This window comes from Condylostylus longicornis, unplaced genomic scaffold (assembly GCF_029603195.1).
Source record: "Condylostylus longicornis isolate FDR11 unplaced genomic scaffold, ASM2960319v2 ptg000013l, whole genome shotgun sequence".
NCBI lineage: Eukaryota > Metazoa > Arthropoda > Insecta > Diptera > Dolichopodidae > Condylostylus > Condylostylus longicornis.
Genome location: NW_026577982.1, coordinates 12,042,603 through 12,056,051, shown reverse-complemented (window position 1 = coordinate 12,056,051; position 13,449 = coordinate 12,042,603). Strand labels below are relative to the sequence as shown.

The following is a 13,449-nucleotide window of genomic DNA, read 5'->3' as shown; positions in this document are numbered from 1 at the left end:
TTTTCTTTTTAAAGTATAAATGAATACTTGACAGTTTCAAAATTTTGTATCCACAAACAATAATTATAGGTTTAGAATTGACAATTTAAAAAAAAATTTTGACTTCTTAGGTTTCCAAGTTTGTTTACTTCATTGAATTAAATAATTTTTATATTAGAAAATAGTTTTTAGAAAAATATTTGTTTTAATTTAGTAATATAATGGCTTTAGTTTTAAGTAACATGTGCAGAACTTGTTTGGAAACGGAGAAACCGTGTATGGTGAGGCTAGTGTTTTGTTATTTACAAGTTTAGAATTTTAATTAAATTCAAAAAATTTTATATTTTAAGATTCCTTTATTCGATAAAAAGCCGGGTAAAGCTTCAAGTGTATTTGAAATGTTTCAATCAATCACCTCTATTAAAGTAAATGCATAGTATTAAATCACTTTCCTTCTGAATATGGTAGTATTGTTAATATTTTAGGCGGAAATCAATGACGGTTTACCAGAAAAAATTTGCATTGCATGCTTCACAGAAATTAATAGGGCTTATTCATTCAAAATCAAATGCGAAGCCTCCGAGCAGACCTTAAGAAAATTGATTGGAATTAGTAAGAGTGAGAATGAAGAAAACTATAGTAGTGATGAAAATGTAAAGACTGAAATTGGAGAGAATGATGAAGTAGAACTTGAAAACACCACAGGCACAAAAAAAGCGGAGACATATTACGATAAGGATGAACATTTCGAAGATAATATAGATAACATAGATGATTCAGAATTTTCAGATGGAAATGAAGACTTGTTAATGAATAATAAATTAGTCTTAAAGAATGATACTGAGTATATATTTGAAGAAGAGCCATCTAACCCTGAAAAAAAGGAATCAAATAGCCAAGGTTATGGGAAAAGTAAAAACGTAGAGGACCATTTGCAGGACGGGAACTCAGAGACTTCAAATTTATACAAAACACTTAAAATAAATGAAAACGACCCTGATGTTACCACTGAAATTCCTAATAGTACTTCAGAATCATCCACGACTGGGAAAAAAAGGTCAAAAGAACCCATTAAATGTCCACATTGTCCATCAGATTTTGTGTTTTTAAAAAATTTGAACAAACATTTAGAATGGCACAAAAAAGCTTTCGAAACACAATCACACTTTAAGAAGAATACGGCTGAAATAGCTCCAGCAGAGAATGAATGTGCAATAAGTCTCCCAAAAGAAGAAATAGTTTTTGAAACATCAACTATTGGAGTTCATGGAGAAGAAATTTTAACAGCTACAACAATTGATGAAATAGTTGAAGAATCTGCTATTGAACCGATTGTAAAGGATATACCAGAAAGTTGTGCGTATAATTGCGAAAACTGTGGAGCTGGTTTTCAGACAGAAAGATCTCTAAATTTTCACAGAAAACTAAATCGGTGTACAGAAAAGCAATTCGAGTGCCTGGTTTGTCACAAAATATTTATAAGTAAAGTTACTTTAATAGAGCATATAAAAATTCACACTGAAAATTTTCAATGCTCAAAATGTATGAAGGAATTTGATTCAGAAGAGGACTTTAAAAATCACATGGATAATGAACATGTTTCTGGAAAATCCATTAAAAATCAATGCCCCATATGTAAAAAATGTAAGTTAAACTTTGACTGATTGTGCAAATACTCTATTTCTATATTAAAAAAATTTGTATTAAAGGTTTTACAATGCTCTCTGCTTTAAAGGATCATATGAGAGTACATAGCGGTAAGAATTGTTTTACTTAGGTGTTTCTCTTTGTCATTCTAAAATTTTTAGGAGAAAAGCCTTTTATTTGCGAAACATGTGGAAGAGGGTTTAGTCAAAGTACGAATCTTAAACAGCATACTATGAGGCATTCCAATACTAAACCATTTAAATGTGCGCAATGTCCTTGTGAATTTGTAAGCAAAGGTTTGTGTTAATGAAATACATACATAAAACAATTGAATATAAAAATTTCAGCGTGATTGTTTAAAATTTTTTAGGTGAACTGAACTCTCATATGAGGAAACATACAGGTAAATATTTAAAAGTAATTTTCGCTTCATAAAAAATACAGCATATGAATTTTCAAGGCGAACATCCATTTGTTTGTGACACTTGTGGATCAGGCTTCACAACATCATCAAGTTTAAAAAAGCATATTCGTATTCACACTGGGGAGAGACCTTATGCATGTGATTTTTGTCCTATGAGGTTTGCTGCTTTAGGCACTCTTAAAAACCATAGACGAACTCATACTGGCGAAAAACCATATTTGTGTAGATTTTGTGGGAGAGGTTTTGCTCAAGTATGTTTATTTTTATGTACATATACATATTGTTGCTAAATTATTTTCAAAACTTACAGCAAAGCGATCGTGTTACACATGAAAGAACTCATACTGGAGAACGACCTTATGTGTGTTCTGTTTGCGGTTCAGCCTTCCAGCAAAACGGAGCTCTTAAGGTTTGTATTTTGTTTCATAAAGATAGTAAAATTTCCTAAATTTTCATTTTTCCTAAGATTCATATGAAATTACATGCCGACGGACGTAATTCACAATCTACTGCAAAGAAAAGAAAGATAAACAATGATAGTGAAAAGAAGACCGAATCACTTCCAGAAACGAACTAGTTATAAAATATACTTCTATTTGTATGTGAATATTGTAGAGCTAAGATAGTGAATACAAAAGTCTTTTTTAATTTAAAAATTGATATTATATTAAAATTGAGTATTTTTCGATAAATTCCATTTTTATCTTTTAATATCCTTGATGTTGGTTAAAAATGTTTTCTAGTTTATTTGCTATAAGTGATTACCCTGCTTTAGAATTTGATTGTTAAACGTAATATTCTAACAATGGCTAAAATGTGACCATTGATTGTCGCGATCTAAAATAAAAATATTTTCATTTACTAAGTATATTAAAAGTTTTCTTTGACGAAATATTGCACGTTGAAAACAAAGAAAACTATTTCCTATTACTACGAGTACTTCTATTACTGGTTTTGAAAAATAAAATGCAATGTTTTTATTGTTGAAATTTTAGCAGCTGTACAAATCTTGGCAGAATAAAAAGTCAAGGGCTGTGTACAACTTTTTTTTCGTTTCGATTAATAATATAGATGTTTTCACATTTGCCATTTCAGCATTATTTTATTTTGATTTTGTAAAAATGTTTCATAAGGACGTCATTAAATATCTTCATTTCCTAATTTTTATATGAAAATAATATTTGAAGTTTTCTAAATATTCTACATAGGCTACTCTTAGAGCTAACAAAGTATTGCGCTTGATTAGTTAAATTTTATCTAAATAATGACAGCAAACCAGTTTGAAAGTGGTTTTTGATAGTTTTTTTCGAAAAAATTTAAGTAAAGTGACTTTTCAGATATTGAAGGGAAATATTTCAAATATAAATTTGGAATACTAATTTTTAAAATATAATATTGTATTTAAAGGATACATATAGTGTGGAATGTCAATATAAAATGTTATTTGAATCGTAATCAACACTTATGTCATTTATACAACTGCTGTGGGTGCTGAGAAGTTCATACACGAACCAAAAATAAATATTAAGTTATATTTAACGATACTGACATAAATTAATATAAATCTTAATTTTTATCAAGTGTACCAATTTCAATATAGCGGAGATGCCACTTTAGAATAAAAATCTTCTCCCATACCCTTACAAAGTAAGTGTCAAAAAGTCTACATTGCCATATTTGTTGTGTGGGGACAGAAATTTTTTTACATTATTTTTCATTTTAATTTTATTAGAGAAAAAATATTTTCCCTTATTAAAAATTGGCTTCCCGTGCTCATATGAATTCGGAGTTATAATTAGTTAATTTATAAATCAAAAATATAAAAGAAAATTGTATAATAAACAATAAAAAGTGTTAATTTTTGTGCAGTCATTTTTTCCATATATACGAGAAAAATCGAAAATTTCGAGTTTTGTGTGCAAGTAGATTTTTTTTTGTCAAAGTGAAAAGTAGTGAAGGGATAGGGAATTTCAAGATTCACAAGCAAAGAGCAACAACAAAATGTTTGGAAATTGAAAACAAAGAAAAGTTAGCATTCACAAGAATTGAAAATATCAGAATAGAAAATTCTTACTGATTGAACCTTTTTTTTGTAAAAATATTTAACTTTATAGTTTATAATTATGTGTATATGAAATATTTCCCTAAATGTTGTCAAATATATTTATTAATTTTTCCCACCCACGAAGCAGCTGACGGGAGATACTGACTACAATGATAAGTTACCCATAATGCAAGCCCTTTTTGTGTGTTTTTATTAAAATTATTTTTCTTGCAATAAAGGTAAAGAAAATATCCCCCGCAACATTGTTTTAATGCAGAACTTTTGTAAAGTGTTTTGTAAAATTAAAAGTTGTTTTCGTAATAAAATTTGAATCAAATCATTGTTTAAAAAGAGACCGCCTACACTAATTTAGATTACCCATAAAAAAAAAAGAAAAAAGAAAAAAGAAACAGAAAGTTCGTAATACTTATTCAAATAGTGTAAATTTAATATTATAATATATAAAAAGCAAACTGAGTATTTTGTACCCACTCGTGTGGTGATACATTAACAACCCTGGCGAACCCTGGTGGAGTTGGTAGCAGTGGTGCAGCAGCAGCTTCCTCCAATGGTGGTCATCAGGCACAACAGAGTGCTGCTCAAAATAATCAAACTACAAGCGGAGGCAATAGGTTAGCAGGATCATCACATCAGCAACATCAGCAAGCAGGTGGAAGTGGTACTTCAAACGGAGCTGCTGGTAATGCTGCTGATTGGAATCCCGAGGAATGCGACCGATTTAGTTTTGATGACTCAGACCGTTTTGAAGAAGATTCATTATGTAGTTGGAGCTCCGAGCCTGAAAGTGTATGTAATAATTGGAGAGGTTGGAAGAGACCATCTAATAACACAGGAATTGGAAATTGGGTATCTCAGAAAAAGCAACAAGATAGTGGTTAGTACTAAAATTAGTTGTTTTTAAAAAGTTAGTTTTTAAAAAGGTTCTTTGTAATATTTTTGTTCATTAGTCCAAAATGCTAAACCTAGGCATTTCCTTTTGTTGAAATAAATCATTTCGGGTCCTTCATGAATTTTATTTTGTTTAATTATTGCACAAGTTAAATTATTTTATTTACTTGAGCAGCAATCTGAGGAAAAGGAAAGAAAACATATAAAAAAATAAATTTTGAATTAACTAAAATTATTTAAAAATACTACTTTGGCCTAACATTATCCATGAAAGTGATGACAAACTGTGAAATTTGGAACAATAGGAAAGCCTTATTAAAATTAGAAATTGAATCAAGAATCGGTTTTGTTAAATTTATTTTTCTTGTGTAATTCTTTTACCGTTTTCGATTAAGATTTTTAAATCTGTAAATGAATATTTTTTGTTTTCAGATCAAGTCATAAGTTTAACAGAATTAGCTGCTAAGTGCGTGGCGTCTTACATACCATTTGAATTAGTCGAGCATGTATATCCACCGGTTCCAGAGCAATTGCAATTGCGTATTGCATTTTGGAGCTTTCCAGATAATGAGGAGGATATTAGATTATATTCATGTCTGGCGAATAGTTCAGCTGATGAATTCCATAGAGGTGATCAGCTTTTTAGAAATAGAGCAGTCAAAGATCCTCTGCAAATTGGTAAATTATTGTCTTGAAATAAAAACTTTACATTTTAACATTTAAGTTTTTTTTGCTTTTAATAAGGTTTCCATTTGTCCGCAAGTGTTATTAGCCAACAACCAAGAGACCAATTTAATGTCGCGGTGACATTCGATAGACGGAGAATTTCTTCATGCAATTGTACTTGTACTTCGTCGGCATATTGGTGTTCACACGTAGTTGCGGTATGTCTCCATCGCATACACTGTCCAAATGAAGTTTGCCTTCGTGCACCTGTATCAGAATCTTTAACACGTTTGCAACGTGATCAACTACAAAAATTCGCTCAATACCTTATAAGTGAATTACCGCAACAAATTTTACCAACGGCTCAAAGATTGTTAGACGAACTATTAAGTAGTCAACCAACAGCTATAAATACAGTATGCGGTGCTCCAGATCCTACGGCTGGTGCTTCAGCGAATGATCAAACAAGTTGGTATTTGGATGAAAAAACGTTGCATGAAAATATTAAAAGAATTTTAATAAAATTCTGCTTACCAGCTCCAATCGTGTTTAGGTAAAATTTTTTTTTGTTGTAATTTATAATTGGATTTGTTTTATTATTCTGTATGAAATTTTTAACTTGCAGTGACGTTAATTATTTAACTAATTCCGCTCCTCCAGCGGCTGCTGAATGGAGCTCTTTATTGCGCCCACTACGCGGCCGTGAACCTGAAGGTATGTGGAATTTGTTATCTATTGTTCGTGAAATGTACCGTAGATGTGACCGAAACGCTGTTCGTTTGCTCGAAATTATTACTGAGGAGTGCATGGCATGCGATCAAATTTTGATTTGGTGGTTTTATACAAAATTATCCTTGTTAGTTGGAACAAATGGCCATGGTGGAGGGAAACATTCAAATACGCATTCAAATTCGAATGCTTCACAACATGCATGTGCTTCTTTGTGTGACGAAATTGTAGTTCTATGGCGTTTGGCTGCTTTAAATCCTGGTTTGGCACCTGATGAACGCGACATGTTACATGCGCAGTTTACGGCTTGGCATTTAAAAATTTTGGATCGGGTTGTTAAGTGTGGACGAATGCAACCTCCTTCTTATAGTAACAAACATCAACAAAACTCAAGGTAAGTATATATCTTGAAATATTCATTGATTTGAACAATTACAAGTTTTGTTTATGTTTTCTTGTAGATCTGATGCAGAACTCTTTATTGGTTTTAAACCAGCTATAGAAGCATGTTATTTAGATTGGGAAGACTATCCAATTGCAGGAATAACACATACGCAAGAAACCAATCCAATTTATTATTCTCCGTTCACATGTTTTAAGCATAGTGATACAAAAAGTGAATTTCCCAATAGTAGTCAAATCAATTCCACTCAAGCTACTTTAATGGCGACACAAAACAAACATTACAATTACATCAGCACTGATAATCAGCAATCACATCATCACCATTCAGTTATGAAATCTCGGTATGAAAGACCTTTGTACGGGCGTGGAGACAGGAGCTATGTTTCTAGTAGTAATAATAGTAGTAATAGTAGTAGTGACAGCATGAATATTTTAATTAAGTCATCTACGCACCATCATACAGGGAATGTTGTTGCTTCTAGTATAAATATATCAACAAATGGAGGTGCGTTAGGTCTTGCGCTATCAGGATCAAGTAACGTTAATAAGGGAAATGGAGGTAGCTTGCCTGTAAAAAATTCTATTATGAACGATGGTAATAGGTCAAGTGCAAGCAGTGAAGGATTTTGTGAAAATGAAGATTTTGGAGGAGATAGTAGTGGAAATAATATTGACACAATCGAAGGCGGCCGAACCATACAACCATCATGTTTGTTAACATCTAAGCAAGTAATTACATCTGCAGGTGAAAAATCAAAAATATCAAGCACTTCAAACGTATTGAAGTCTTTGGAAAGTGAATCTGACTCTCAAGCTAGTATTGAAATCTCTTCATCTTCATCTTGTAATGGCACCACTTCTATTGTTAAAAATTCTATACAAGTTGACAAAGATTTAAGCCGGGAAAATAATCAAGATAAGTTTGATTTTGCTACGACTTCAACCTCAGGTAGTAATTTTATGAAAAACGTTACTGTAAGTGAAAATAAGGGAGATGCTCATTTGGCAGTAGCATCATCGTTATCTAAAAATATGGAAAAAGTGTGTGACAAAGCTCGTGCAGCAGCGGTTACAACAGGAAAATCGATTGTAACTGTTACAGAAGTTAATAAATTGCTAAATAATCAGATAAGACAAAACGTTGAAGGAAATGAAGGAGTTCTTACATCATCACAAATGTCATCATCTAGCTCTTCCTCTTCATCTTCAGCTTCGTCCGTCTCAGGTTCAATATCCTCAAATGCACTAACTGCTGACACATCAGGGGGAAATGAGAAACATTTAAAAATTTCTTCTAAAGATCATAGGTAAGATATTGGGCTTTACAAAAAAAAAAACAAAAATACATAAATAACTTATTTGTTTTGTAGGCGTCAGTCAGCTAAGGACGAGTTCCTTTCCAGTTCATCCGACGAGTTTACTGCCAATGATAATATAAGAACTTCAGCGACTATAGAAAATGTTTCTCACAACAATAAAACTGCCAACGATACATCAATTGTTAAATCGAGTCTTAGTGCTCCATTAGCTCAACCCCAAGAATGTTCAAATTCTATTGCAATTGTATCTGGCCCCTCATGTTCTTCTAATATTGCGGCCGCCTCTGAATACAAACATATTCCAACGAAAGCTCCGATTGTGGCAACTATAACGGCTTCACTACCACCGACCACACTACCAACAACCTCAACTGTTCCACAATATATAAATAATTTGCATTATTCTCAATACGTTTATCATAGACAACCTGGTAATTCAAAGCAACAGATTTTTTCAAATCTCCGACCAACCGAAGATGCTTGGGATATTCTTTTAGCTAGAGCTGAAGGTTTACATGCGCATGGACACGGGCGGGAAGCTTGCATACTAGCAGTTCGTTTAGCTGAGGAAATGTTGGCACATCCACCGAATTTAATGATTGAATTGCCAATGCCACCAAGACGAAAGGGCAAAAAACAAAACATAAATCCAATATCGCATCAGTTGAGTGTTTTGGCATCTACAACGCTTTCAAAATGTGTATTTTTGTGCACTGTACTTGCCGAGAATTCTGAGCATTATCATTTGGCTTTTAGAATATGTTTATTTGCTTTGGAAATGCCGAGACCACCAGCAAGTACAAAACCTTTAGAAGTAAAATTAGCTAACCAAGAAGCTGATTTACTGGGTCTACTGAAAAAAATTCCTCTAAATCAGCCAGAATTGAGAGTTATACGCGAAAGGGCTGAACAGTTACGTAATGGTACGTTAAAGTCAAGAGGTGAAGCTTTGCTTCCAATTAACTTGGCCAGTTTTATTTTTGACGCGTTGGTAATGCCATCTGTAGCCGGTAAAGAGAATCGTAATAAAGTAATGAGTTTATCTTATCGCATCCCAACTGATGAAAATTTAGGTTTTGAAGCTGCAGTTGCCGCCCTTGGCCTTAAAGCTAACGTATCTGAAGCTGAACATCCACTCTTGTGTGAGGGTACTAGGAGGCAAAGAGGTGATTTGGCTCTTACCTTACTATATTATTACAAGGATGAGCCGAGAAAAATTGCAAAAATTATGGAAAAATTATTAGACAGAGAAATTCATATACTCTTAAAACAACCTCTTCTACCAGCCTATTATTCTAATAACCCACCTGTGCGGACACCAGCATCACAAACGCGTCGTGAACATGAGCATGAGACAATATATGCTTCAAATCCTGAAGTATATTCCTCAGATTACGCGGCAGCTAATTTGAGTGGAAATGGTGGTGGTAACAGCCGTCCACATTCAAGTACAAGTGCGGAACTTGAAATTGGAATGAATCAATTAAATATATCTTCACCGCAAACTTCTATATCGTGTCCTATCGGTAGTAATGGGACAGGACAATTACAAACTACTACTACAGTTACTGGTGCTACGAGTCGCACCAAAGATATACGCTACAAAGGAAAACGTGCGTATCCGTCCATACCTAATCAACCATCCGAGGCCAGCGCTCATTTTATGTTTGAATTGTCGAAAAATGTTTTGACAAAAGCAGGAGGTACAAGCTCAACATCATTATTCACTCAGGCTACAACAAACCAAAATCATCATGGTCCACATAGAGGATTACACATGTGCGCTTTTCAATTAGGGCTTTATGCTTTGGGTTTACACAATTGTGTAAGTCCTAATTGGCTAAGCAGAACTTATAGCTCACATGTTTCTTGGATTATTGGACAAGCAATGGAAATTGGCGCTCCAGCAATTTCGTTTTTGATAGACACTTGGGAGGGCCATCTTACTCCACCAGAAGCTGCTAGCATGGCAGATCGTGCTTCTAAAGGTTGGGATAACAATATGGTATATCCTGCTGCTGAATTGGCTCTTTCCGTTTTACCACATGCAGCCGCTTTGAATCCAAATGAAATTCAACGAGCTATTTCTCAATGCAAAGAACAAAGCGATCAAATGTTGGAACGGGCTTGCATTACAGTAGAAACAGCTGCAAAAGGCGGGGGTGTTTATCCAGAAGTGTTATTCCAGGTAGCACATTACTGGTACGAGTTATATTTAAGGAATACTCCAAATAGTGAACGCGAAGAGCATGATATCAACGATGTTGATCATTCAGTAAGCTTAAGTGCTTTAATAGAATCACAAGCAGAACAAGCTCAGCAACAACAACAGCAAGTTCAGCAATCAGGTCCCCCCCAAGCTGGAATGCCTCCAAGCCAACAAGTTGTTGTTACCACTGCCCCACCACCATTCCAACAAGGAGTTACTACAATAGCACCAATAGGAATAGGTCCATATGGAGCTCCATACAGTTTCTGTCAGGGCATATATCACCATCATAATATTTCTTATCCAGGTAATCAAATGCAAATGTATATATCAGCGGGCCCTCCGCAGCCCTATCAGTACGCTCCGCAACCACCTCAACAAACAGCATCACAACCGCCAAATGTTGCTCAGGTTCCACCTTATCCTCCGCCTGGTAGTTTTGCTCCAATGCAACATCCACCACCACCTCAAAGCTATGGTCAGCCAATCCCCTGCCAAGCAAACGGACCTGTTGTAGGTGCTCCACAACCAGGTCAACCAGGCGCTTATGGACAAATTCCTTCTCAAATGCAAGTAAACACATCATCAGTTCCACCACCACAAATGCAACAAAGTATGCAATATTATGGCCAATCAATGGCTTTGCTCCCTCCGCCTCCACAAGTTATGGTACCCCAATCACAAGCTCAACAAAATTCTCAGCAGTCTAATTCGGGTCAAAGTTCTTCTGTAAGAGGTCAACCTAACCATCATGGTCTTATATATCCAATGGTTCAACAGCCTTCAATGCAAAGGCAGCGTCATCCACATCAGTTCACGTAAGTTTTCTCAAACAAACAAATTAATTTCATTTTATATTATAATTAATTTTACTAGGCAAACCCAATTACGTTATTTACTGGCTGCTTACAATGTTGGCATGTTAGCTATGGAAACACTCGCTAGACGTGTTCATGATGATCGACCACAAGCAAAATATGCAAGAAATCCCCCTTATGGAGAAGATGTTAAATGGCTATTGAGAATTTCCAAAAAGCTTGGAACTCAATACTTACATCAATTTTGCATATGTGCAGTAAATTCTATTGTTAGTCCCTTTGTTTTACATGACGTTGCTATAGAATCAGCACATTATTTAGGCAGAAACAATCCAACACTGGTTATGCAACATTTAAGATCTGCTTTAACTCCTTTAGTTCAAAAATGTCAACAAATGTAATTTAACAATTAGTTTTGGTGGTTTTTTATTTTTAATTCTAACAATATTTTCCCAAAATTTCAATATAGGTATATCCAATGTATTCATCAAAAATTATATCATCTAACTCAAGCTGACTATGAAGAATTTGCAAGTATTATATTAGCTGCTCGAGCAGCTTTTCAAATTACACCGGAAGGTAATGCACAATTTAAAGATTGGCTACAATCTATTAAAAGGTACGTTTAACAAGTTTTCAATTATCCATTTACTTATTTTAATTTATTTATTTCATATTAAATAAATAGATCAAAATCATGTAAAAAAGACCTTTGGGCTCAAATAAATACTGCGCTTCAAAGTAATTCTAAATGACAAAGATTTGATTCGGTACAACAATCCGATATTATTCAACAACAACATGTAAGTTCAAGTAATAATACAAATCATCAGACACTAAATACAACAAGTGTAAATCAAAACAGTGGTAGCATAAGTTCAATTGTTTCCCAACAAGCTGCAACCAGCAGTAATGGAGTAACAGCAACAGAATCTAATTTAGTTACATCTTCGACAAATCAATCCACGAACTTTATTATTAACTCAAATTGGATTTGTTAGTCATCCGATTTGATAATAGGAAACTAGACTTTTTTTTATTCCAATTTTCTTTTACAGTTCCCATGAAAACTTCTTTTTTTAACTGTCTATTTCATGAAAAGAAACACAGTTGATATAAAATTTTAAAACTGAGATATTTTCAAAAATTTCGGTTTTAGAAAATTTTCAAAAGTGCTTTATAAAGTTTACGAATTTGTCATTAATTTAATCATTTTAATCAGTGTTAGTATATTGTAGTTGACTGTCACAAATAAATCAAAGAAACAAAAGAAACGGCTCTTTCAACTGTCTTGATAATTATTCTTGAAACTTTGTTCTAATAATTAAAAAAATATAAAAATAAATTGAATCAATTTAAAAAAAAAAATCATAGTTAGAATGGATATAAAAGTAATCTGTAAAAATTAATAAAATGTTTTTTTTTTGATCTCAGTTCTTATATAAATATTATGATTAATTTCATTTTTGTAATGAACTTTTAAAAAAGAAGTCCTTGTAATTCAGATTTTATTTTTTACTTATCTATAAATAAAAATGAATAGATAAAATTATGTATATTTATCTTAAAAAATGATGTCGAATATTATCGGAAAATGTTATTCCAATAAGTGAAGACTAAATAATTAAACAAAAATAATTAATAAAAAATAAATAAATACATATTTACTTTAACTGAACAAAACGCTTGTTCAGTTTTAATTGAAATATGATTCAAAAATTAATTGTTAAACAAAAATTAAATGTAATGAAGCTTCATTATTGAAAAATAGAAAATTAAAAAAAAAAGGATATTAAAATTTAACAGCTGAATGTATAAATGGGAAAATGACGCCTTTCTGAAAAATATTTGGAAGCTTACTTACAAGAAAAATTCACTTTAAATTCCATAATATAGGATACAAAAAAATTTAAAAGTTTCTTTATTCTTTGAAGATAACAAAAAAATTTTACTTTTTTCTAACAAAAAAAAAATATTTGTTCAAAGAAGACAAGGTATTTTTGTATGGAATTTTTTTTTCTAAAAATAAGATGTCAGGAGTTTTCAAATCAAGCTTGTGTAATTAATAATTATTTAAATGAAAACTGACTAAAATTTTTGATGAGAAAACATTATTAAGTTTAATATCTTAATATGCAGGTTAAATATCTTTATTATTATTATTTTTTTTAAAAAAATTTTGATTAATTAATTGAAGCTTAACAATAAATTTCAATTTTTAACATAAATGTATGTATAATTTTATACAAATTATATTCTATATAAGAATAATATATAAAAGTTTACCAATTCATATACGA

At 32.5% G+C, this 13,449-nt stretch overlaps 2 protein-coding genes across 2 annotated transcripts; both read left to right on the top strand.

Annotated features, from left to right (window-relative positions):
• The first annotated feature begins 112 nt into the window (after positions 1-112).
• LOC129605400 (zinc finger protein 436-like) lies at positions 113-2,747 on the top strand. Its single transcript, XM_055515146.1, has 9 exons — positions 113-260; positions 330-404; positions 465-1,623; positions 1,689-1,736; positions 1,788-1,922; positions 1,997-2,029; positions 2,087-2,301; positions 2,361-2,459; positions 2,517-2,747. The coding sequence occupies exons 1-9, from the start codon at positions 201-203 to the stop codon at positions 2,625-2,627; spliced, it is 1,935 nt and encodes a 644-aa protein (XP_055371121.1). The 5' UTR covers positions 113-200; the 3' UTR covers positions 2,628-2,747.
• Positions 2,748-3,314: 567 nt separating this feature from the next.
• Positions 3,315-12,607, top strand: LOC129605157 (zinc finger SWIM domain-containing protein 8 homolog). The gene is made up of 10 exons (XM_055514741.1): positions 3,315-3,339; positions 4,573-4,989; positions 5,436-5,681; positions 5,748-6,222; positions 6,295-6,792; positions 6,860-8,110; positions 8,174-11,149; positions 11,208-11,546; positions 11,619-11,768; positions 11,838-12,607. The coding sequence occupies exons 1-10, from the start codon at positions 3,315-3,317 to the stop codon at positions 11,902-11,904; spliced, it is 6,444 nt and encodes a 2,147-aa protein (XP_055370716.1). The 3' UTR covers positions 11,905-12,607.
• The last annotated feature ends 842 nt before the right edge of the window (positions 12,608-13,449 follow it).